At 40.3% G+C, this 27,203-nt stretch overlaps 2 protein-coding genes across 4 annotated transcripts in view; one reads left to right on the top strand and one right to left on the bottom strand.

Annotated features, from left to right (window-relative positions):
* Positions 1 to 13,604, top strand: part of astn2 (astrotactin 2) — a 491,396-nt gene extending 477,792 nt beyond the window's left edge. For both annotated transcript variants that reach the window (XM_030065131.1, XM_030065132.1), the window contains exons 21-23: positions 3,951 to 4,051; positions 4,904 to 5,087; positions 11,329 to 13,604. In XM_030065131.1, the coding sequence (XP_029920991.1) occupies positions 3,951 to 4,051; positions 4,904 to 5,087; positions 11,329 to 11,566 (523 nt within the window). In that variant the 3' untranslated portion in view covers positions 11,567 to 13,604. The remainder of the gene's footprint in view (positions 1 to 3,950; positions 4,052 to 4,903; positions 5,088 to 11,328) is intronic.
* A 2,313-nt stretch (positions 13,605 to 15,917) lies between these two features.
* Positions 15,918 to 27,203, bottom strand: part of pappaa (pregnancy-associated plasma protein A, pappalysin 1a) — a 118,679-nt gene continuing 107,393 nt past the window's right edge. For both annotated transcript variants that reach the window (XM_030065409.1, XM_030065410.1), the window contains exon 22: positions 15,918 to 21,592. In XM_030065409.1, coding sequence (XP_029921269.1) covers positions 21,488 to 21,592 — 105 coding nt within the window. In that variant the 3' untranslated portion in view covers positions 15,918 to 21,487. The remainder of the gene's footprint in view (positions 21,593 to 27,203) is intronic.

Genomic DNA, 27,203 nt, shown 5'->3' with positions numbered 1-27,203 from the left:
ATTGTGCCGCCCTGTCATTAATTGAAGTTCAGTTTGCATCCCTGTCATTGGTTGATCTGGCTGAATAAGAGCAGAGCCACTGACCCAGCCACAGCCACTCAGGTACACTGAGTTCACTATGATTCAAACAACTCTCCAATCAGGCTCAAAATAAAAAGAATAGATCTATGGACACACTTTACTTGTAATGCTGCAGAAAATAAAACACAATGCACAATAGTAACAGAAGAGTCGCCTTGTCAACACAAATTATGTGGGAAGAATACGAGCAACCACAAGAGACACTTGAAGGCCGACACCCCGCTGTTTAGTTCAGACTACATTGACCCTGCTGTTTAGTGCATCTACAATCATCTGTGTGTGCTTGATGAAAAGTTACTGTGTTGAATTCATTATAAAAATCACAAAAATGCATGACTAAAATGTGACTAAAACTGATGTGCATTTTTGTCCAAAGAATAAATCAAAATCAGCTGCAAAAATTAGCACCGGCAGAAACTTTAAGAACCTGTTGTATGATTAAATCTATTGCTGTAAGTTGATGTTCCTAGTTCAGTGCTAATTGCTTTTTTGTTATCTGAGCAAGCATTTACTTAATGCCTCTTCTTAAATGTTAAGAATCAGTGTTAAAAGTGAGTCTCCTGGATTAGCAGTGGGTAGAGAGGTATTTGTCCTGAATATTTTCAAAAACTTGAGAAAAAAGCATTTAGTCCTGATAGGCAAATTTTAATCTATTTCATTTGTGTACTATATTCACTTATATTAATGAGTAAAATATTGAATCATTTCAAGTTTACAGCATAGAAAAGGGACACTATTCAGACTGAGGACGAATGTCAGTGACACAAGCAATGACAGCAAACCCCTGTCGTCATGTCTGGCTTTCAAAGATCACTTTGAAAGACAATCCAGACACGTCTCTGCCCTGTTCTTCCAAAATGACAAAAGGATCACCCTGCAATGTGTTGATGTGAAATGCCATTCAGCATATTCCACTTGTTTATTGATATCCAAATCACAGGTACCACTTGTTACCTGCAGCTTTGCAGTCTGGATGTCATTCAGAGCAGAGTTAATCCTCTAATTGAAAATCAAAGGAGCAGGGAAAAGCTATAACATCATTCCAGATTCAAGTTTTCCGCCAGTTGGACCTGCGGATTTCAATCAAAGTCATAAACAAGTTTTTCTGGCTGCCACAAATTCTTCAAACACACAGGAATGATATTCTGCATGGCTTTGATTGAGTTGTGGAGCACTTCAACTGATGTAGGTCCAAACACTGATGTCATGGAAAAGGCATCCCCTGCTGCCCTGGCTTCACTCAACATGCCAAAAATACTGCCCTAATTGATTCTGTCTCACTCTCTCTATCTCTTGCTCCCTCTCCTTTCCCTTCTCTCTCACTCCCTCTCCCTTTTCGCCTGCTCGGTCTGCGTCGAGTTCCCTGTCTTGCCATTTCCCATTTATCCATCCCTCTGCTTTCTCATTAAATTAGAGGACAATGGTTACGTTAATGGCAACATTGTTAATTTACACAAACATTAATCTGCCATTTGTGCACTTCATTGTTTGCTGAGCTTTCAAAACTGTGGCACACAGACAAAACCAATCCACCTCCAAACAATCCGGGTACAGTCAGATAGAAGAGACGAGAGAGGGGGAGAGGGAGAGAAGGAGAATGAGAGTCACGAATAGACCACTGAGCTGTATGCAAGCAATGCGGATAGAGAGAGAAAGATTGGGAGACAAAGGGAAGTGTGTGCATGTGTTTGTGAGTCGGTGTGGTAGTGGATGTGTTTCACCAACTCTGTTACTTGATGTTTTGACATTCTCGTGGCAAGCGAGACTGCGGCTGGTTTCTTTGTTCTCCCAGGCGATCCTTATCATCATGAGTGCTAGTAGTGAGCTCAGACACCACATACTTCGTCTGTCCACCACTCCACTCAGCCCTCCTCAGTGCCCCAGTGTGTCTCTACCCATGTGTGTGAATGGGATAAGAAATTCATTGACATTATGCTAATCTGAGTGAGCACTGTACGAACACAGAGTATATCCCTGGCCATAGCAACTATTTTTATGGTCATGATCAAAAAAATCTAAAACAGTTGCCCAGATATCTTTTTCTTTTAATGTCTCATTTTCTCATATAATGAGTACTTTCCCCTCTTTTTTACCATGCTAAATGTAGAGCTCCAAATTTTAGTCTTTTAGATGCTTAATCTCAAAGCAGAAATGGCTTTAATACATAATAGTGGTGTAATCAGGCGCTGCAAAAGGAAAAAGTACCTGTCATTGATGCCAACCTTTTAAATAACCAAAAACAGCAATAATGGGCTGGCAGGCTCACGTCCGGGGTCCGAAACTAAACTCTAGCAAATTATCCTGATAAATATCCCGCCTCCTCCTTCTGCTCCCCTCCTCCCTCCCACCTCATTTTATCCCTGTGCCAGTTATGTGGCCGCATAATTTAAACAATGTGACTGTTATATGCCGGCATTGTTTTGCTGGGCAAAGGAGCCAGCGAGGCCCCTGCGTCTCTTGTGAGGTTCTTGGGGAATACCACATCCACCCTGCTGAATAACAAGACCAGACAAACTATGTGAGCAATGTCCAAACAGGCCATATTACAAACAAAACAATCACTCGACATCATTGGAACAAGCTCCCAAAAGACAGAACAAAATAAGACGCAACAAATAAGGCTTTAGAAAGAAAAGAAACATCGTTTTGTAAAAGAGCATCTGCTTATTCTTTTTAACCCACACCCCCTCCCCAGCCTGCCGCCGTGTTATTTTGCATTGGAATGCCATGAAAAATATCCACATTTCCTCTTAATTGTTCATTTTGTTTCACTGGTTTTTGTATTTGCTATTTGATGTTGTACAGTGGTGACTGTGTGGAAATACTACTGAGATCTTAATTCTGCATTTGCTACATATCATTCATGGAGGGGCCTTGCTATCTTGTGCCATCCTTTCTCTTTTAGTAGAGACAATATGACCAGTTATTCCTAATTCTACTTGTTCCTTTTCCTAAAACCTCATATTAGCATTTTCAGAGGGACAGGTAGAGCTGATTTCTTCAGATGAGTGGTATTTTTTCAGCGTGTCTAGTATTCCATTACAATGACTCGACCATTTCACCAAGGTGTCTTATTTGAGTATTGAGTAAACATGGAGTCTATCATAAAATCCAAAGAAAATGTAATGTTTGACATTTTCAGAGAGAACATTGTTCTTAAAGAGTCCTTAGAATCAAGCCACTTTGTCCTCCCCTTCTTTTTCCTCTTCCTTTTCATGACTTGCTGGACCATTTTGGCCCCTCATTCGTGAGACATTTTCTGAGTGTGAACTTTATTCAAAGGATGTTTGACTGTTGTTCACAGTTACTCCCAAAAAGCTGCATAAATAGTGCAATGACTGTCCACACTGCAGCAAGACACAAATTTATCTTTTGATGTGATTGAGCAGGATGACAAAATGCTTATCTCTTATTGTCCTGTGACAAAGGTCATACATGTTTTTATCTTATCCTTCATCGGTTTTGCTGTAAGTTGGGTCTGTATTTTTAGGAGATGTTAGGTAGAAATGATAGAAGAAGATTTTTTTTTTTTGTTTTGTTTTATGTTGGCCCTTAAAGATATCCGTGCTCTTCCTACTTTTTTAATATTTAGACAACAATATAAGCCGATTATTAACAGCTATAGAGGAATCAATGCAATGAGTAGTGATGGCTACACACACTCACATGGTACACAGTTTTAGATTTTTGGCTCCTGCACTGAGGAGCTCTGCTGGAGTCTTTCTCAAGGCCACGTTGGTAACTGTGGTCTCTGAGAATTTCTTGCTCACTTCTGACTCTGAGATTCTCGTCCTTTGTCCATAGATTTCAATCACTATTCCAACTTTTCTCCTGTCACTGTTTCTTCTTTTTCTTTCTTTCTTTCTCAGGTTTACTCTCTATGCAGTTGATAGCCGAGGTAGTCACTCTGAATCAAGCTTTGTCTCAGTGCGGACATCCTGTCCAATGGTGGACGATAGCCGAGCAGAAGGTATTCCTGACACCCAACTTTTCCTGTTGTCCTTTCTTGTACTTTTTCTGTGTTGCTCTTTCACTTACATCTCTCTGTCATGTCACTACAATCATTTTTTTTTTTACCTTCACTAATTATCCCTTCCCATTTGTATACACAGTCATATACATTGGACATTAATACATGTTTTCTCTTCAACTGCACTTCTTCCCATTGATCTAACTTTTTGCTATGGTGTTGTTCTCAACCTCCAGGTTGCATACTTTATTTTTGCAAGTTAGACCATCCTACAAATTGCTTACAATACATTCTCTTATCATCACAGTGTAATTTATCTCATTAACAACTTACTTATTATGTATCACATCCATGAAAGATAAGAAAAATGAATACAGTTAAATGTTTATTTTTATGAATATTAATTTAAAGCTGTCATGATTCTTAATACCCATTGAAAATTGATCTGAATAATTCAGTTGCCAAAGGTTAACCCAAACACCAAAGGAAGGATCTTTGCTTCACCATCCCCCACCCATTCCCTCCACCCACCCCCACCACCCCATACACACACCCATACACACACACACACACACACGCACACACACACACGTGCATGCACAGTGCATACATACAAACCCTCTGTCTCTTTCTGTCATACGCAACATGTATACACAGCACACGTAATAATTGTTGTGGGTTACCATTGTGAGCTGTGATAAAAACACAAACTGTAATTTTTGAAAGAAATCTATCATCTATCTGCTCGCTGATGTAACTCGTCCATTGTTCATTCTTTACCTCTGTTTCTCTCTCTCTTACTCTCGCCTCTTTCTCATCCTCTCCGCTCTCGTATCTCTTACCCCCTCACAGAGATAGCAGACAAGGTGTACAACTTGTATAATGGCTACACCAGTGGAAAGGAGCAGCAGACGGCCTACAACACACTGATGGAAATCCCCCCTCCGCTGCTTTACAGAGTCCAGCACCACTACAATTCCCACTATGAGAAGTTTGGAGACTTTGTCTGGCGAAGTGAGGATGAGCTGGGCCCCAGGTGAGAACATTTTGGAAATGTCATCTCGGTCTTCACTGTTGTTGCCCCAGTTTCATGTCACACTGGGCAGCACAGTGTTGTGGCATCAGTGTGATGCTGTGGTGCTGACTGTGAACATGTCATGACGCAGGCACATAAGCATTACCAGACAGGATGTTTCTGTTCATTACAGGTGTTGTATTCTCCTTGGCTGGCAGGCTGTGACACACACACAAACAAACAAAAACAAAAACAATGTTAACAAGTAACTCTGGACAGCAAAATGTATGGCGATGAAATGGTGATATATACACTATAAGGACAAAAGTATTGGGACCCAGCTCTTAATCACTGAATTCAGGTGTTTCATTCAGTTCCATTGCTACAGGTGTATAAAATCCAGCAGCTAGCCATGCAGTCTGCCTTTACAAACATTTGTGAAAGAATGGCTCGTTCTAAAGAGCTCACTGAATTTGAGCTTGGTCCTGTACTTATGTAATAGGATGCCACCGCTGCATCAAGACAGTTTGTGAAATTTCTTCTCTCCTAGATATTCCATGATCAACTGTAAGTGGTATTATTGCAAAGTGGAAGTGTTTAGGAACAACAGCAACTCAGCCACCAAGTGGCAGACCATGTGAAGTTACAGAGCGGGGTCGCTGAATGCTGAGGCGCAAAGTGCGTAAAAGCACCCTTAGTTCAGTGAAGGGAAATCTTAATTCTTTAGCTCAGGAAGAGATTTTGGACAATTCTCTGATTCCAACTTTGTGGGAACAGTTGGGGAAGGCCCTTTTCTGTTCCACCATGACTGTGCCCCAGTGCTCAAAGCAAGCTCCATAAAGGCATGGCTGGTCTATCCTGTCTCTCTCTACTGTGACGGTCAAATAAAGCAGAAATTCCCCCCAAAAAATCTTTAAAAAAAAAAAAAAAAAAATCTGGATGATTACATCACCACTTCCTGAGCAGGACCATAATAGCCAATAAGAAAGACAAGTCTGTCATTGCTGGTAGACATTCTAGCCCTTGAGGCTAATGTGAGCTAGCATGCTCTTGTTGACAGATATTAAAACTGACAGTCAAAATCTCACCTCCACTTCTCACTGAAGAAGAGACAACCTGTGCTGACTGCGTCTCCCCAACCATTTTTTCTCCCAGACTCGGTTAGCCTTCTGATTTTGTTTTGTCTCACTGCAAAGCATTATCAAAGCAAGTTGTTGCACCATGTCAGTCTCCATTTTGTTAACATCTGCTTCCCCATAAGATGACTTGGCTCCATAATAATATTTAATAATATCCTGTAGTGCATGATGCGCCATTAATTTCAAATCTTGTAGTGTGTGTATGTTTGAGATTAGACAGACAAACATCTGTAAAGTTTCTCCATATGTGCATGATGCAACCCAATTTGAAGATCACTTTGGATTTTACAGCTCCTGTAGTCTGAGCCCAGTTTTAGTTTGTACACGGGAACAGAATATTCATTCATAAAACTATCTTTGGTTCCTTGTGAAGCTGTGAAGCTTCCAGTATGTGATGATCAGGGAAAACTACTCTGGTTCCCCTTTGGCCAGGCCAGAGGCTTTACCCACATAGGAGCTGAAGACCAACCCATGACCTTTCAATAGATCTGCAGCTGTAGTGTAGGTCCAAGAGTCACAGGGCAGCTCTCTTGCACCAACCACTAGACAGCAATTTTTCATACATTTTGAGTTTTTTTTTTGTTTTTGTTTTTGTTTTTTGTTTTTCAGTGACTAATTTGGAAATTGTGTATATTCACTCATTGGACTCTTGGCCAGGTAAAAAAAGTGTTAAATTACTTCTTACAGTGTGTACCTATGTAGACACTAACACAGGGTGTTGCTGTGCATTTATTGGTCACTCCGTTAAAATGATCCATTAAAATAATATATATGAAATATGCATATGGTTTTATACTATATGGCTATGTGTTTTACTTTAAAAAATGTATTCCATGTATTTTTTGATGATTCTAGCCCGCTGACTTACAGTGCTTGGATCTGGTTATTTTTCCCAACTTTGGGCTTGTAAAGAAATGGTTATTCTGCTGGTATGTGACTCTTGTTTGGTTTTGTAAAAGCATGTAGATACTGTAGTAGCACTCTGCCTTTGAGCTCTGCTGTGGTGATTGGGAAATTCCAGGTATTACCCCCACTAATGGCACTCATACCAGACATGTCATCATCTTATCAAGCCATTACTCTCACTGTTTCTTTGTTTCTTGTTAATGTGTGAGTCAAAGACACGACAGGATGAAGACAGGATAAACAAAAGAACCTTACCACAGACACAAACAGAGACATGTGCAAGTATACACACAGAACAAGGGACCGCACATGCCTTCAATGACGTACTTAACAGGTGTGAATTGACATAAACAAGAATTGATGCACACACAGAGACACACGCAAGCACGCACACACACACGCAGAGTAATGTTATCCTTTACACCACAGATCCCTCGCTGTTTCGAAATATGGCTTCTAATAACCTTGCATGTGCATGCTTGTACGCACACACACTTACACAGTTTCCTAATGTGTTACTACTATTACTGTTTCTTCCACAGAAGTGAAAAGACAAACTGTTGTTGAGGAAAAGTTAATAGATACTTAAAATATGCCTCATCTTTGTAGTTAGTTGTCTCAGGATTATATGTGAGTGATTTTATGTGCAAGAGTTGCCTTCTTCTTTAGAAAAATCATTTCCATTGTTGATTTACTTAATCAATTTATTTATTTGCCACAGTTTATATCTATGTTCTTGTCATTGTTTGATTATATTTTTGGTGTTGTTCAGTATCAGTAACAGTCTTCCTGGAGCGTCTTACATAACAAACTCGAAGCTGTCTGAACTGACACTGCTAAATTCAGGGCAGTCAGGCATTTCTCCTGTCATTGTCTGCACCTGTCTAAGCAAGAGCAGTATTGTGCAATTCCCCTATGTGCCTCCTTCTCCCCCCTTCCTAAATACATCTAGCGGAGCGAGTGGGTAAGGTCAGTATGAAAACTTTGGGGTTACAGACACTCCTCACATTACCACAGAGATGTCAAAACAGTGCTTAATGGCCAAGTCAAACTTTAAATTCGATAGTCAACTAAGACCAACTCACCTTCCAACTCCATTTCCTCCCCCATCTCAGAAAGAGTTCCTGCATCGCCACAACATGACCAACCACACCCCCTCACCTCTCACCCTCTCAAATAGGACCGCCTCTGTCCGTCAGTCTCTATTGAAAAGATGCTGAGGTCATGTCTGCTATAAGCCAGCTGGTGAATTTGAAGACATCATTTTGGTGGTCCATCTGCACTACACCACAGTAGCATTTTCAGACTTTAACACTTTAAAAAAAATCCACTGTCCACGCTGGAATGCCTCCAAACACTTATAGGCACCCCAGTGGCTCACCTGGTGGAGCACGTACCATGTATCAAGGCTGAGTCTGTACCACAGCGGCCCGTGTGCCAGTCTTGACTATTCCCTCTATCTCGCCTCCTTTTCCTGTCTGGATGCAGAAAAAATAATCTTAAAAGTCTTCTATCAAGCATCCACAAGCCTTGAGACATGACCACCCTAGATCGCATGTCAGATCTTCATCAGTGTTTGTGAAAAACTCTGCCTCCCCAAAAACACACTACAGTGTCTGAGTGGCGCTTGCAGGTTCGCTGTCTTTGGAGAGCATTTTCAGAAAGCTCCATTTTCACGCTGCTTCGTGTGAACAGACAGCCACACTAGAAAAAAAAGCATCTTTAAAATGTTCCCAGCTTAGTGAAGACATGGCCTGAGACATTACCATGACACTGGCAGACAGAGAAGCTCACTGACTACCAAGAATTGGCGGGGGAGTACAATTATTTTCTAAAATAAATCAAACAAAAAATCTTACACGTATGCAAGTCTGACAAGGCTGTCCATGATGAAGGCAGCTTGGCAGACACTGGACCTTAAGTTATGGCCCAACGTGTTGGTCTGTCCATCCCCACTGCTTGGAAGCAGCTCTTGCAAGCCATAAATAATATAATAAATGTGGAATACATTTGGTCTTTAGGAAGATTATGCTTCTCTCAGACTGGCAAGGGGGGTGGGTGTGGGTGTGGGGGCCATGGCATGGCCACTGGGATCTGAAGTGGGGGTGGTGGTGAGGCGTTTGGATGAGTGAGCATGGGTTATTTACTGTCTGAATTTGGCAGGCTTTAGCCTTGTTGAGGCTTTATTGGTGGTGCCTTTTAAAATGTAACAAAGTGACCAAGTGAAATGTAAGCAAAATCAACAATCCTCTGGGAACGGAGAATCCCGAGAGCGTGTGCGTGTCTAGCAGCACTGTTCCGACTCACTTCAAAATTCACTGGACATGCTGACATGTTTACTATGAGTTTTTTACCTTTGCTGTAAACAGCACTATTATTTTGTAATGCAGTCTGCTCTACATGTTCTCTGTTTCCACACATTAGCTTCCAAGGTTTTTTCAGTAGTATTGGGTTGTAATCCTTTGGAGATGTGTCCTTGCATAAATTCATTACTTGGGATTCAATTGCTTTAATCACATGAAGCCACAACTGTTTACACACTGAATGCATTTAAACATAGTTTGCAGCGACATCAACCTGAGAGAATGTATGAAAATTATATTTTCATGAAAATGTGGCGTTTAATAAAAAGTTGTTTTTTTTTTCCCTCTTCATTCAGCATCTTCATATGAATCATATTAAATGTATTTAATTTGTCCTTAAAGCATCTGCTGACAAGACTCCCTTGCTTATGTGTTTGGTGTTCTGTTGTTTCAGACATAAGAATTTGAGGGAAACAAGAAAATGTGAACCCCCTTTTTCAGCAAATAAGTGAAAAGGTTGTCTGTACGCCTAACTAAAGACAGATGTTGATGCTCAGCAGACACAGCTTTTCAAAACAAATGGAATTTTGCCCTCCTCTGCGTGTCTTTTGCACATGTCAGTATCTGTCCATATTGGCTGAACAACCTGTAACACATAGAGAGGTATTCCATCATCAAGCTCTGCAGATACAGTGTGATACATCACACTGTAAAGAAACAGATACTGATTGTGTGTGTGTGTCAATATTTGTGTGGGTGTTCATGCATGCACTAATCCATGTCTGCGTCCCTGTGTGTGCTGGTGAGGCACCTTTTCTAAATTGGGTTGGCCTCACATGTGGCTCCTTCTTGTCAGAAGCAGGACCTCCCGACTCAGGATTTGGAAACATTCACAGCTACGCTCGTTCTAGGCAGCTACTATTTGTATAGCATTCAGTAGAATCAGTACTTGAGAACTCACAATACGATAGCATCTGGTGGTAATGAACCAGACTGACCGACAGTGTGTGGTCAGAGAGACCAAACTGTAAACACACAGTTGCAACTGGAACCTCTGACTTTTTTAGCGTCCCTCTCTGCCAAACACTGAATACAGAAACTGAACAAACACTGTTTCTAGAGAGGTGTGCTGACTGTGTTCTGATGTATCTGTGTGTCTCAATGCTGTATGCAACTAGGCACATTATATTCATTGGACTAAAATAGTACATATGCAAGATCCGGAGTGACACTTGAATGGAAAAGACGATGGAAATGGTAGTTGATGGGGTTCATAAAAACACATTTTTGCTGATGATGTTGAGCTTAAAGGCAGACTGATTTGGATTTGTAAACGCAACATTTAAAGTTGGCCCCACCTTCCTGACTAAGCTAACAGCCAGCAGTGAGTTTTCTTTCCCTAGGATGGTGTCATGCATTGCAATCCTAAGACAAAAAATTGACTTGCCAGCATCTACCTGTCCAACAGAAAACAGGCCAAAACCGCATTGCTCTTCATCCTCATCCTCTCGTTCAGGGGTGGTCAGCAGGTGAAAGCCGGCTCCACATTCACTCTGTGGAACAAGCTTTGTCCAGTTCACATTTCGCCTCTCTAGATTTCCTTTTTTCCACGGTCAGCGTCTGTGATTTTCATAGCATCCTATTGGATGTTGTGCTATCGATCTGTCACTGCGCGCTGTGATTGGCTGGGAGCTACACACCCACCGCCCAAAAGCTGACAGCCAGAAGAGTCCCGAACTCAGCAAAACAAGAAAATCCAAGCCGAGGGCAGACACACACACACCAACACACACTTCTAGTGGCTCATAAGTGATGATTGAGGGAGATTTTTGTATGAGTCTACACATTGTTTTTCTTTTTCTGCTACTCATTCTGCCTTTAAGTGATTCTTTTTTTCACCTCTTCCCCCTCCAGAAAAGCACATCTAATCCTGCGTAGAGTGGAGAGGATCAGCCACTACTGCCAGGCCCTCCTGCGCAGCGGCTACATCCAGAGCCGCACTGACACGATGGCCTACGTGTACTGCCGGAGCGAGGATGTCCGACCTCCCAGTACCATGTGGCACGGCTCCTTACATGAGACTCGCACTGCCTGCATGGAGAAGCTCATCTCTGTACAGCGTAACACATATGGCAACACCAAACTCCGATGAGACAGGAGTTTGGAGACAGGCTATACGTTTTGCCCGTGTAAAATGACATCATTTATTGATGTACCTCTTCACTCCAATCTGCAGCAGGTATCTCTCAAGTGACTGGTGCATTTTGACAACCAGGAGAGCCTAGAAAAACCTCAGAAGTCACTGGACATTGTGCAAAAGCTACCAAAAAAAACATATTTTTTTGTGTGGCTTACTCTTTTATTAAATTGGAGGCAAAGACAATTATTTAAAAAAGAAAAAAAGAAAGAAAAAATATGGAGAAAGCGCATTTCTCAGCTGCGAAAATGTCAGTGATTGCACATGAGGAACTGCAGTGTGAACATGTAAATTATCATTCAGCCAAGAGGAAAAAGTGGCTGGCTTAAAAACACTGAATGTAATATTGTAGTTCCTTTGCGGTGCTTTGAGGCTTACTGGAACACTGAAAAAAAATAAAAAGAAAAAAAGAAAAAAGGGAAAAATAAACAGCATTACTTATTTGCCTTTACTACCTTCATTTGAATGGAGACGTTGAAGCGAAGCAGTTAAAGCCAATAGAAAGTCACTTTTAAGTTGTTTTCAAGTTCACATAAATTAAAAAAATAGCATTTTGCTTCATGACTTTATTAGTAAATCAGTAAAATTTATAAATCATATGGTTAGTCTTGTACTTAATTTCATAGATTCAATTAAAATACTAAGCCTTGCTTTGTATGGTTAAAAGATTGGCAGATATCACCAGCCTATTGAAATGATGCAAACACTGAGTGGGTGGCATTCAAACATCTGATTCATTTATCAATGTTGAGTCCAACTGCTGTATTTGTGGAGGGACCACTCGTGTCAACACGTCCTCCTGTTAGCCCTGCCAAAATAAAGTGACGCATTTCAAGGAAGTTTGTAATATTTCCTGAACTAGAAATGGACCTGAGTTTTATTGTATGTATTAATGCGTTTAAGACAAAACAAAAATGATGAAGCATTAGTATTGATACTGAAAAACCTGCAACCAGACCATACAGCTGGTTTTAAATGATGCGCGCAAACCCTCTTACTATGCTTTTATTTTGCTTGTTATTTGTCACATGAATGGATCTTCTGCCATCAGGGCAGGAGTCATCACCTGACAGGTATGGTGGTGTCAATTACTTTATTCACACTGGCGATGGCTACTCAGATCTGAATATTTCATATTTGAGATAATTCAGTCACTATGCACAGATTAAAGGGAGAGGATTAAGAGGATGATGATGGGAGGTGACAGAAATGGTGAGGAGGCTTTGTGATAATTCAGGTAGATGAAAATAAATACAGATTCAAACGAGTGCCGCCACAAACAGCCTAATATACCAAGTGTACCAAATATTAACATGATATGGTTAATGACTAAACATCATATGTTCATAATCAGACCTAAAATTGAATTAAATGCATTGAATTGAGATTATTCTTCTTCACACAATTTGATATGAATGAGTGTCTTTGAGTTGAAAGTCAGATCAAGAGTATGGTGACCTTACAAATGAAGATATGATAAATACCTTACAAAATTTTTTATATGAAAATATCAAGGGACATTTTGAGACAGCTTAAAAGTTTGTGTTGATTATCCCAGCTATGAACATTTGTGAGGTACTGTACGCCGAACAAAGGAGAAATATGTGATTGTAGGGATCACGTCTGGTCCTTCTCATCATATTATTTTTCAGCCTATTGTCATATCTCCAAAGCCATGGACATTGTTTTAATGATAATAATAAAATGCCTTTTTTCAATATTTTAATTTCATGTTATATGACTTGTAATAGTAAATTATTATATTGTAAATTTTAAATTGTAAATAACATCTGTATTATTCTGTGGCTTTGATTGTCTTTTTTTCTGAAGAATGTGAAATATTAAAAATGTATATATAGCGGGGAGTTTTTTTGGATTCTTTACTACAATGACCAAATTAATTTAGATTTCAATTCTTTTTTTTAAACACCTGTGGAACATTTATATTTTAAAGCTATTTGAATGTCAGATGTAACAAAATAAATTGATTCTCCCCATCAAACAATGCACTCCAAAACTGTTTGCTGCAACCCTCAAATCAGCTACAATGCAGTTACAAGTGTGACTCGCAGGTAATATGTTATTAATGTCATTTCAGTTTGACAGATTACATGGAAAGAGGTTAAAGAGATTATATGGAAAGAGGTGTGCACTGTGCCTGAATCTCATTTCCATTTCATTTTCTGTGAAACCTTTTTTTTGCCACCTATAGCAGTCAAACAATGAGCCTGGTTAATTTCAACCTTATCTCCATAGTTGTTGCCATCAAAAAAAAAAAAAAAAAAAAAAACTTCAAAAGCATTGGAGTATTGAACTCACTGGACTTCTGGCATGTAATAATTTATATTTCTGAATTTAAAATCATCACACTGCAGTAGATACTGCTTACTTTTTACAAGTAGGATTGATTATATTAGCAGTGATTTTGATTGTCATTACCTCAGTCTGCCCACAAAAAAAATCCCACATATTACTTGTAATTGTGCTTGTAATTATCACTGAGGTTCTGGTGAATAGCTTTTGTTTTTCTTATTTTTTTTTCTTTTATTCCCCAGTCAGCAGTTTATATTTACAGGAAATCCAATAAGACGTGAACGCAGCATCTACTTGTCACACTAGTTTAAAAAAACATCTAATTCCACAATATGCTCAAGTTTCAAGCCAGGAATAATCAGAAAATTGGGTATCGGCTGGTCTCTCTGCAATCCTGAGTGTTACATTGCTGACAATTGTATATTTTGTCCTTTTGGGTTTGTCTTTGGCTCAGTGCGTTCTAGTAGAGGGAAGCACTCCCTACAAACTGAGCGGTATGTGCCTCTGCCGTGAAGCAAGTGACAAAATTTTTGTCCAGAAAAAAAAAAGTAGGAAAGTAAGGCCTTGGCTGAAAATAACCAGAATTATTCTGTAAGTTAGCTCCTGTAAATTGCAACGGTCGCATAGATTTTTATTTCCAGTGTTTCACTCAGCGAACCACAGGATCCAACTGAAAAATATTTACATTGAGCTGGAAGGAGGAAATCAGTCACTAAACTAATACACAGGTATTCCCTATGAATTACTCTAATTTATATCATTAACTGAAGGCTGGTTTGCCCTACAGTGTGTGAGCTGTGTGTCTGCTGGGAAGCATTTTCTTTTTCCATCTCCCTCCCGAAACTATTCCTTTGCGCTCAGGTCCAGTTCCTTTCCAGTCATGCAACATTAACTGCACTTTAAAAATCAGTAGCTTGATGTTCATTCTCACAAATTAAGCCATTAACGTCATTGGTTTGCCAGGAACAGCACTCACATTTCCATGCCAGTGTGTATCAATGATAGCCCTAAAGAGTGAGCTCTTCTCTCGTAAGCACTTGGGCACTTTTATTTGGAAAGCCGTCACTAAAGAATCCCAATGACTTCCCTAAAGAATATAGTGTGTGTGGAGGCAAACAATAAATTTAGGAAATTTCAACTGTTAAACTAGTGGGACATCGGTGAAATACTGAGATGAACCTGACTGCATACATGAAAAAAGTCAATTCAAATATACCTCTTCTCAGTGTCTTAGATTTGAAAAAAAAAAAAAAAAAAAAAAAAGAAGGAGCAAAGAATTGAGCACACGCCTCCGGCTTATGTTCACTTTAACCAGTGTTTTATTTCTACACAATAAATGGCAGCAAAATGAACATGATACTTATATTTATGACTCTTCCTTATGAAAATATAGTACACATTAGACATGTTTTGCCATGTACCAGAGCACCAAAAATATATATAATTGCAACTGTGAAAACATAGAGAAACATCGACTGAAACATAAACGTCCAATCTGTTGTATGTGCCTGAAAAAGTGCATACTGTGTAAGAACCAAACAGAGAGGAGGCCATCAGAGAGAAGGAGGGAGTACTGAGACTGATGGCTACCTTTACAGTGTTGGTGAAATTCCCAGCAAACTCAAAGGCATAGGGGTAAGACTTAACAATATACAGTATGGAGTGAGGAGAAATTAAAGTTCATTGGTGCCATTCTACGGAGACAAATCTGGATCAAACGTTTTCAATGCGTGATTGACATCAGTCGAGTTTGATGAGGATCCTCAACAGAAATGGATACGCTCGGCCTGGGTCGAACACCCAGAAACGACCGAAATGCTTCTCATTCATTTCGGCCACAAATAAATAAATTTCGACTTCATGGATATAAATTCATGGTTTAGACAACTGACAACAGTGCTTGTACTAAGCCATTATGAAGAAATAAATGCTGACAGCAAGTGGTGTGGTAAAGCATCACAGGATTTTTTTGCTCTTTTTTTTTTTTTTTTTTTTTTTGTCTTACAGGTGATTCTTTTGATGGTACACAATGCACAACATATTCACGGCTCATCTTCTTGTATAATAGTTCGATAAAAATCAATCCAAGAGCTAGTCCCAAACAGTTAGTACATGGTTTGCAAATACAATAATCATATAATATTTACATCTTAAAATATATTTGCTGAACAATCGGGTACGAAACATTGCAATAATACCACTAGATATCCACATAATATGTAAATACACTTTTTTTGCACTTCCCACTTAGAAAAGGGACAATTCACCTTTTATTTATTGAGGAATTAGGAAACAGACATAAGTGGACCATTCTATTACCAGAAGCCTGTGAGAGGTACTTGATGTGTTACAATACACAGAGAAAATGTCTTAAAACATGATGGCACATCAGTTTTTTTCTCCACAATTATCTGACCACAAACAAAAGGGGCTTCTGCCACTCATTCTTACACTCCCCATCGCCTGTGGTGAGTTAGACGCCATCGAAGGCCCATATTTTACCGTTTTCAAACAAGCCACAGCAACCAGGTGGTACAATCAATAACAAAGGGTTTTTGCAGTTGGTGGAAAATGAGGAGAGGTTTCAAAGCCTGTCAAAAATGACTGTTATAAAAGCCATATATTATGTGATAAAGACAAGGGATCAAGGTGAGGAGAAAAAAAAAATCCTTTCAACCCGACCTCAGAAGCCTCTGTAAGCTTGGCAAACATGCTCCTGCATTTTCACAGGGCCAACCTGACCCTGGCCACCCCATGCAGCCATACCTGACAGTGACAGATGAGGCAGTGTGTCAGGAGGGTGAGTCCCAGAGAGGGAAGGCTGCCACCCCCAGGAGAAACTCTGACTCACTGGCCTCGGCTTGTTGCCAGTCAGAGCTGGCCATCTCTGGCCCAGGGGCAGGCTGTGTGAGTACACATTTTCACACCTGGACAAATAGCTTGACAGGCCAGGAAAAGCAGCCCACCCATCCCTACCTCCCTCTCTGCCTACCTTCTGCTTCTCTCCCATCCAAGAACACCCAATCTGGGGGCCCCGTCAGCTGCTGTCTGACCTCCTATCCCTTCCCTTCCCTCTCATCCCTGTCTTCGTTCCTTGCCCATTATCTCTTGTCCTCAGCTGGCTGGCTACACGTGTTCCTTGTGCCTTTACACTGGCTCGCACAAGGAAATTTGCTATATGATGGATGAAGCTCTCTCATCAAAACTCTTTGTATATTGGACTTCTGTGTGCATTTTTCTTTTAAGAATAGGCAAATAAAAATAAACATTACATTCTGGCTTTGAAGGGAAAAAAAAGAGATACATGTGTGCACCGCACTCAGTAACATTGAAACATAATGGTGAATCCTCATTGGGTACAAGTAGTGTCCATCTATCTTCAATGAGGCAACTTCTTCTGCGGTTGTGGGCCTGCAGTTTGTGATCAATGCTTGACAACAATGACAACGACAGAGACCACGATGACAGAAACAAAAGACAGTTTTGACTCACAACCGATAATGTTTTTTTTTTTGTTTGTTTATAAGAACAATGTAAAAAATAACTTACATGGACATTAAATATAACTTAAAAAAGTATAACACTCTCAATAAATAGTTCTACTATTTACACCATTGTTACGAGACGCAAAAATGTCACTAAAATACCAAAAATATAGAAGCAGCAAACATTACAGGCATGAGGTACAGCAAGGGATCCTGTGATGACTACAGTAGAGAGGTGATGTCCTCATCTGATGCCCAATCTTAGACTTCCTCCCATGAATATCGTGCTTTGCTATGGCTTATGGGTACCTTCTCCAATATTGAGAACCAACCGAATTGTCCAAATGTACAGGTTGCCATGCAAATAATCACATTCTGTAGCCTGTACCCCTCTCCGTGAGCATGATAATGACCACTGTTATTTTGTTTGTTAGTTTGTTTGTTTCTGGTATCCAGACTTTGACTGACGATACAAGTAACTGCTGAAGAGGAAATTTGTTGGTTAAAGAAAGTAGGTGAAATGAACTGGTTATGTTTACCCGGTTTTGGAGGATGAAGGGAAGGATCCAATGACAGATAGATTTCTGATACATCCATACAAATGGCTGGAATGGCTTTCCAGAGATCTCATTGGCAGATGACGAACCACAGTACTGCGTATCATTGGCATAGTGTAGTGATTGCAGGTCAGTCTCTCCCCACTGGCAACAGTTCTATGAAAAGCAGCAGTATCTAGAGTATTAATATTACATATCATTTGATAATATCAACATAATACAATTCCTTTTTTTTTTTTTTTTTTTTTTTTTTTTTTTAACCAGGGCTATATATATATTTTTTCATATAAAGTGTTAAATGTAATCTTAGAAGATGATGTAGCCTTTAGAGCGTCCTTACAAAGTTTCATATTTCATAAAAGTTAGAAAGTCTTTCAAGAGTCCCTTTTACGGTTAATTTCTTCATTTAGCTTTCCTTCCCCTTTGACATCTCTTGGTTTAACTGACAAAATTTGCACCAAAAACCTAGGATGCTATATTAGACAAAACATAAAAAAAAAAAAAAAAAAAAATCTGTGGCCTGGACAGTAGGAACACAAATATGTAACTATATACTTTTTAAATATAATGTACTGTAGTCTTTTTTTTCAGTTTGGGGCATCTATGGACAGTGGAAGATGAATATATGAATTGTAGCAACACTAGCTCTTAACTTAATAATATTCTATGCAAAATCAGTTTATGAGTTTGATGGTGGGGGGGTGGGGGGGTACTAGGGTTGGATACAAATGAAACACTAAAAACAGAAAAGCTAATAGTAACAGAGAAAGTCAAATAACAGAATATCATACAGTTTGTTTCAAATCACCATCCTGACAATAGCAGCTTCTAAACATTTTTTGAAATATATACTTTTTCTTCTTACGTGGCAACTAAAAAGTGCAGTAACTGAGGTCAAGAATACAAATACTGATTAAATATGACATTTTGCAAAAGAAAAAAAAAATACATGAGACAAAAACAAAATTTAAAATATTTTTTTTTGTCTTCAACTCCTCTGTCTTAAAGAGCATAGAGTAATATATACATTATATTGATTTGCTTGAAAATAATACCTTGTCACTGTTCCTGCGTTTTGTGGTGTTTTAGTTCTTTTCTAAACGTCGGTTCTAAAATGACATGAATCTGGTCTTATAATACCACCTGTACAACTTGTTCTCTACTGATGTGGATGTTCTGGATTGCTATAGCAGCCTAATAGGAGACAGAGGGACCACGCTGCTGGTCCAGATGCAATGCAACGACAATCGTACTAGTGAAACCAAGGCTAGGGTTGCAACCGAATAAAAGCAGCAAAATTTGGATGAACATGCCAAGCAGCCTTCATTTTCAAAAGTGTTTTTTTGGAAAAAAAAACTTACTGCGTATGCGTTTTGAACGAGGAGTATGAAAATACAGTGCCACATTAGCAGCCATATAATCTAATGAAGTTAAGTAGTTGGTGGGGAAGGACGCCTAAGTTCACAATACTGAAAAGTGCCGATCATAAAAAATCATTGCACTTTCTTATTTTACTGCAGAAATAAAATTAATGGTTAAATTAATAACTCAAACACTAAAACGAGCAGAGTATATCGACCACATTGTCACTGCAAATGCTATGTTTTGACGATGAATACATCCAAATGTCATTTTCTTGTATACCTTTGTTGCCTGCAAAGATACTAATGGGAGTGTAATGCTAATGGGAGACTCCTGTGGGTGTGCTTGCCCACCACATTTGTTGTTTACTATCACACTAGTGAATGCCAAGTTAGATAATAGTTTTGTAAGCGCTGTCTTTTTCAAAATGACTTATGGAAGTAAGCCTGCACACAGCTTGTTCTATCTTTACTCTTCAACTCTCTCATGAGGACAAATGGCCTGTATCCAGCCTTTTATATCTGTACTTTATGTGACCGTGCTGTGCAGGACTGTGCGATGGAGCAGAAAAAAAAAAAAAAAAAAAAGGCCAGAGACTCCTGACAAGCATTGACTACATTCTGAAAAGGGCCGGGATCATTTCAGTTACAGTTCAAACGTATTTATCAGTGCTCGACGTAACAAATGGCCATCGATGAGGGTTTTTCTTTCTTTTTTTCGTTTCATAAATTAAAGTTATTCTCAAGCGTCACAAAGAACGGGGCTCAAACTGAAACTGAAATCACCCCAGCCCTAACTGAGGTGTTATCAATGACATTCTTTAAGTCGCGGTCAAAGGATTGGGAGTGTTTTGTCGTTCGCTCGGGCATCTGGGTTAAATGAGACTGAGAGGTGAGGTTCAGAGTTCGCATAAGTTCTTAGTGCATTTCATATGCAGTGTTGTCAACATGAATTCTGTCTTTGTGTGAGCGTTAAGTACATGTACTAGCACACAAGGGTGAATGAATGCTCCTAAGAGGTACCGTAAGCAGCATGGCAGACAAGGCTTTTGTCTAACCGTATGGTGAGGAAATGGCAAGTAGCAGCAATCATATTAGCAGAAGCCATGCTAAAAAAAAATGTTTGGATTTTGCATTTAAATTTGCTCTGAGTATAAAAAAAATGCCTTGAAAAATGATTTCTGTGGTAATTTAATGTGGAAAAGTTTTTTTTTTTTTTCTTTTCTTTTTTTCCCGTCATTATTGTTTTTGTTTTTGTGTTGAACTCGTGGTTTGAAACGTAACAATATGGCTGTCTCAATCCCCACCAAGCCATCACTCGCTTCTGTTTCACATATGTGCTGAGGAATAACCCCCATATCCTCTGATGTGCCTATGAGAAGAAACACTATTATTACTGAAAAGGACAAAGAGGTACAGAATTTCTGACCAGTTTTAAACCTGGAATGGCATAGACAAAAATTTCTACCCCCTCCGAAGAAAATAAAGTGTGGAACATGCCTTTGAAGTATCTAAGATTTTTTTTTTTTTTTTAACAACTTTACTTTGTGTTTGTCATGATCCCCTTCATAGTAGCAAATCATAGATCCAACAAAAACGTAATTCTTCACTTGCGCATTTTCATTTACCTTTGGTTCATTCATGAGATTGTAGGGCAAGGTCACTGAAATGGACACTTAAGCTGGCACAAAACTGAACAAAAGGCATGCTATCCAGACTTGATTATGTTTCTGTTTTTTTTTTTTTTTTTTTTTTTTCTCTCTTGTCATTCATTCAAAAGATGTCTGTGGTTTTATGCAATTTATTTATTTATTTTACCTTGCTGTATATGTTTTCTTTCTTTCTTTTTCTCTTTTTTCTTTTTTTTTTTTGGAATGATGGCATTGCAGGGGTTACTTTCCTTTTAGCTGTGAAATGAAGTTTTCTGTGGAGTCTCATGAGTCCCATCCTCTTTTGTAGATCTTTCCGTGATGTGGAGGTGGAGGCAGTTCAGCTGGTTGGGGTTGCAGTATGGATGGAGAGGTATGCCTGTAAAGCAGCATGTGCAGGAAATTGGAGGCCGAGAGGAGGATGAAGGAGGGGTCTGCCTCGGCCAGTCTGGCTGTGTTGTGTTGGAGCAGGGGTCCTGGGACATTGAAAGGAGGTCCCTGATCAGGTTGGTCACCCCAGGGAATGGACATGTTCATCCTTTCTGTTCTCTATAGCATTGGGATCCCGACAGGAACAGTCTTCTCGTATATCACAGGACATGGGGAATGGAATCACCTGGATAAGAGGGACACATTGACTCACATTAATAGACTGTAGTCTCCTATGATCATTCAAATGCTCTCTGGAATGAGCATATGTTAAAGCAATGCTCCAGCATTTGGGGCAAAATACCCTTTTATGGACTTCAGACTGAGACAAGATTTTTGATACCATTTTCACCTCGTTCACATTTCTTAGCTTAGCATAAAGACTTTAAGTCAATGGGAATTGGTAGCATAGCTCTGTCAAAGTGAAAAAATAAACATTCCAGCAGCTCTGAAGCTGTCTTCTTTACAAGGTATTTTGCCGAAAATTTTGGAGCATTCCTTAAAGCTACTGATCAGAGGAAAAAACTACTGACTCTGATTAAACCTTTCACTGAAGATGAAACTCAAATGAAAGAGGACTATCATTCTTTCACTGTTATGAAATAGTGATTAAAATTCTACATAGGTATAGATATAGGTATTCCTCTGTTTCAACTGTAATAAAGAAGAGTAACATTTGATAACAACAACACAACTAACCAAAGCCACGTCCTGACATGAGGAATGCTACAGGTGTTAAATGGGTATCAGCCCACTGAGAGCTGACAAACATGTTGGAAATAGAACCGGAAGATGAGTGGCCATTGCCCCTGGCATTTGACGTCACTGACCAACGTTGGCAATGCGTCACCAGCACCAGCTGCTGTTGCCTTGTCTGCTTGCCTCTGAGGAGTCCTGCTTCAGCTGTTTGGGTATACAAAATGTGTCCCCCTTTACCAGGCCAAACAAGGAACACATGTGGCTCAAGTCCTGGCAGGCAGGCAGGCAGTAGACCAAGGGAATGTCTGCATTCTTGTCCTGGTGGCTTATCAGACGAATTTGTGGGGGGCCTGCTGTGTGTCTCTTTTTCCTATTAGGGCTAAGTGGCATTGCCTTTATTTTCACAATGGGTCCAGGCGCACACACTAAATGTAATAAGAAGACTGGCTACTGTAACAAACAGAGATACTAGGTTGACAACACATGTCACCGAAGATGACTATTAGTTCTTGCTGGTATTTGAGGATTTGGGTACAAAGGTGTGTCACTCTGCTGTAATCTGAATGTTGAATAGTTGCTATAGAAAAAAAAAACAAAAACCTAGGCACTGTAACAATGCCGTCAAACACAATGCGTCATGGGCTAATTCTATCTTGGGGGGTGCTAATCGGGTAATTACTGAACGCATTAGCAAAGACCGACTGACAATAGAGATTTGTATTATTTTTCCATCCATTACAAGATGCATTAATAATAAAAGTGGTGTACGCCATACTGCTAAATCACCATCAGCTCCAAAGTTTGGAACGAGATGGCTTGATGGGTAGATAACATTTGATGGGCTGATTATCCCTTATTAGACATTACTGTAGACATCATCATGAGCTATTGTAGGTAGCTTGTGACTTCACTGACAGGAGCAGCCCGTTTTATTTAGCTGTGCATGCATATAACACAGCAAACCCAAAAAGTGCACCAATTAGTTTGGGACACTCAGGGGTAACAGGGGTTTGTAAACAGCAGGTCTGCAGACTGACATGGGGGAGCATGCGAGTCACTGAGGAGCAGTGACGCAGGTTCCCCTGTGAAATGGGGTATAAAAAAGGTTGTTTGTGCAGGGGAGTTCCTAATGTGGGGGCCAGGTGGGCAGTGCCCGGACTCTTCTTAGAAAACGTGCCCTATATGTGATGACTTTACAAGCTCAGGGCCGGACACACTTCAGAAACAGCTGTCAATCGCATGATCAGTGTTTCCTCTGTAGCATTTTAGAGCCTGGAGTGGGGCTCCTCCCTCCCACCTGCCTCCCACTCTTGTTTTCCTTTCACTGTCTGTCTCTCCTTTTCACACTTTCACCCTGTCTCCTTTATATTCTCTTCCTCACTTCTCTCTTGCTGCCCTGCCCACCCCCCTCCTTTTCACCACAACCTCTCACTTCCCCTCCCTGGCCATTTCTGTGTATCTCTCTATCTAGGGAGAAATGGTGGGTGGCAAATTTGACATTGTTTCCTTTGACCTTGACCTCCAGGGTGGCTGGGCCAGCTGCCACATCTGGCCCTGATTGGAGGCTCTCCCAGGGTGGCTGGGAAATGGGGCTGGCCAGTATTGGTGGGCCAGGGGGCCCTCATGCTGGCCTGTGTCCCAGGGCTAGTGGAGGGCCAGGGGAGGACACCCACTAACAGCAACATGAAAGCCCCTCTGAAAGGAGCAGCCACGTCATAGCCTCCTACCTCCCACTTCAGCAACAGGCCAGAATCACGCTATGCTAGTGCCTCTCCACACCTCAATGTGTGCAATATGTGTGTGTCAACCAGTGCTTGAAGGGGGTGAACTGTGTCAGGGGCAAAGGGCTGGGGAAGAGGGGGCTGGCTGGCCTAACACTTAAAGATGCATGATACCCTCTTTATCATCAAGTCACACTGTTATTAGAAAACATGGAAACTATCAAGAGTATTTATCAGTTTCAAAAAGTTTTATCAAGAGTACATCCGGGAGCATTCTACTTTTCAGTGTGTCCATATGAGTGTTTCCATTTGCCTCATAGTGTGCTTAGACTATCTTTGTGTGTGACACAATAGCAACATGTTGTTATCTCTGTCCATATGAGTTCAGAGTGTAAATGAAACTAGAAAAGGAGCATTTCCTTAAGAAAATGTGTGTGATTGCTGACAGCGGATAAGCCGATTAATTTAGTTGTGCATTTATTTGCTTATCATTATGCGAGTGTGTTTGATAAGCGTGTCATATCGAGCATTTCAAAAGTTCACTTGAGTTTCTACTGTATACAGTTGCTGCCTTACAGCCACAGTGAGAGTGGATGGAGTGTAATTGGCTTGCGTATATTTTATATAAACCATACGTGCCACCAATATGAGAGTCTGGAGCTTTGATTGGCATGCCATACTGAGCATTTGGAGATTTGAATTGAGTTTGTATGGTACACAGAAGCTGACTTATAAATACAATGGGAGTCTATGCAATTGTATTTGAAGGATTTTTTGTAGACTTTTTTTAGACCTGACTCCTCCTACAATTGTTATGCTCTGAGAACATTCCATATATCAAACCATGTAGAACTCTTTGTAGATTTATGCGATCATGTTGTTTATTGATACTTGTTAGACTTTTTGAGCTATTTAAGTTTAAATATGTATGTATAGTCTGATAAATTATGGGGAAAAAAAATCTTCACATCGCTCTGCCTGATTTGATATATAAACGGTATGTATCAATTGAACATACAAGCAAAAAAAATATATGGAATAATAGGAAGAAGAAATATGCAAGACAGCAATCACACTAACAAGCCGCTTCCAACTGTGTTTTTTCTATCAACATAAACTGGTCATCCCTCTCCACTGCACTGACACATGTTTATACATTTTTATTAGTTTTTATAACAGCAAACAAGATGGTGAAAAGGCAGGTAGAGAAGACAATAAGGTATCAAGAGAGCTGAAATCACGGAGCGCGAAAGAGAGAGAAAAGAGAAAAAGAAATACAGAGAGCTTTTATGAAAGAGACTAAGAAGGAGAGAGTGACTTTAAGAGCAGAAGAACAGAGAGCTGGGTTTGGCAATATAAGCGCGGGCACTTGGCATCAGCAAACAGCCAAAGCCCCTAAAACCTGCAGGGAGTGTGTTCCTCCCCGGAGTGTTACTACCTTTGCTCAGCTGTGGAGAAAAGCCCTGCCTCCTCGTTCCCTCTCCTTCTCCTCCCACTCAGATGTGTTTTCTCAAACTGACCCCCACCCTACCCCGCTCCCCCGACACACACATGCATGTGCACCTCCTCAACTCACTTTGGGTATGATGCTTAAGTCCTTCCCACATCCACATTTCTAACCAGTTATTGCAGTGCCCCCCCCTTTCTCGCGCCCTCTTCCTTTTTCTTTCTTACTCTCTCCCTCTCTCTCTCTCTCTCTCTCTCACACACACACACAAACAGGAAAGGTAAGCCTTAAAGGAAACTATCTGGAAGGCCATGCTGCTGCTCATTTAGTGATGTTTTTTTTTTTTTTTTTTTTTTTTTTTATTGCCATAAACATTGCGTGGCAGTGCAGACATACGTTCATAATTAAGCCTTGAAAGAAAGAACAAAAGCCGAGAGCCTGAAAGGTGGGAAAGTAACACGTTCTGCCACAATCAAGATGCCCCCCTCCACCCCACCCTGTGTGCAGACCCTTGCTCTTATCCCTGCCACAGCCTCGTCCTCCACTTTTGTTGCCTTGGCACGGGAAATTAAAGTCAAATTCAGTTGCCCTCAGATGTTTTAATAAAAAGCTGTTGGTGTCATGTGTTTTAGGCATCCTGTTAGGTGAATATGATGTATAACATGTACAGGCTCAAAAAGTCCTCTTCAAAGGGGAAAAGAACTATCATTTTTCACCCATGCCAACCTATATCTGTCAAAAAGTGCATTTTCCAAAACTGTTTCAATATGGGGTTTTAAAAAAATATGAAACTTAGTGGCCATTTGTCATATTGATGACATTTCCCATAACTGAAAAGTGTATGAATGACTTTAAGTTCTGTTAGGTTGTGAAGGGTGAACCCAAATCTCCTTGCAAGTCGATGCAATGAGCCAAGCTAAATGTGTGTGTGTGTGTGTGTGTGTGTTAATGACCACGCTGTTAGAGTGTGGTAAATGTTGATTCAGTATTTTATTAGATCAGCTCATTCTTCCAGAGACCACCATTCAATAATTATTGCTTTATGTAAACTCAAAAGCCTTAAGGAGATTATAGAAGTTGTTTGCTCAGTGTGTGTGTGTGTGTGTGTGTGTGTGCGTGCGTGCGTGTGCGTGTGTGCATCCGTGTAAGGAACACAAAAATTAATAGTGCAAGGTGAGGTTCTGCAAAATATGTGTTTTTTTGCAGGACTATATTGCAGAACAAACACATTTTTACTAAGTCGTCAGAACTATTTTTCACATATTTACTTAGTTGCTTTTCATGCAACTTTAAACTGGTGTTGCTCAAAAGCTGGAGTCTGTTTGTTTCATTTGTGTGTATCTTGTAGGAATAAAGTAAATATAAATACGGCGAGAGTCAAAACCCATGACTAGGGAAAATTGGACTCTTGCAAAGTTTGTATTTGGGAGGGGAGCAAAGGTCTCTGCCTGCAGTACCTGAATTACCAAGGGGGAGGGAGACTCTGCTAGGTTAGTAGCTGGTGTGGCCATGGGGGTGGGGTTTTAAAAAATGGGCCTGGCAAACCTCAGAAAGGCATACTCCATAACCTTGTCTCCTCCCTCCCTCTCCAAACCCAGCCAACAGCTTGCAACCATTAATGGGAGATCCTGTGGTGACCTTACGTGCAGCCGGTCCTTGCACCTTCAAAGTTCCTGCGGTGGAATAATACACAGCAAGTCATCCAGAACTCCTTAATACGCAAATCTCTAACAAAATAAAAGACGAGAGCAGCGGGTGCTGGAGAGGAGGGCAAAAATAAATGAGAGAGAGTGGTTGTTTCCTATTGCTTTTCACTACTGCTCCCCTTCTCCTCTCCCTCACTACTCTTTAGCTCATAGCAGGGCGTAGCGTGGAGGACACAAGGGAAGCAAGGAGAGGGGAAGAGAGAAGGAGCAGAAGAGGCGGAAATT

This window comes from Myripristis murdjan, chromosome 12 (genome assembly GCF_902150065.1).
Source record: "Myripristis murdjan chromosome 12, fMyrMur1.1, whole genome shotgun sequence".
NCBI lineage: Eukaryota > Metazoa > Chordata > Actinopteri > Holocentriformes > Holocentridae > Myripristis > Myripristis murdjan.
This window is presented reverse-complemented; position numbering and strand designations above follow the sequence as displayed.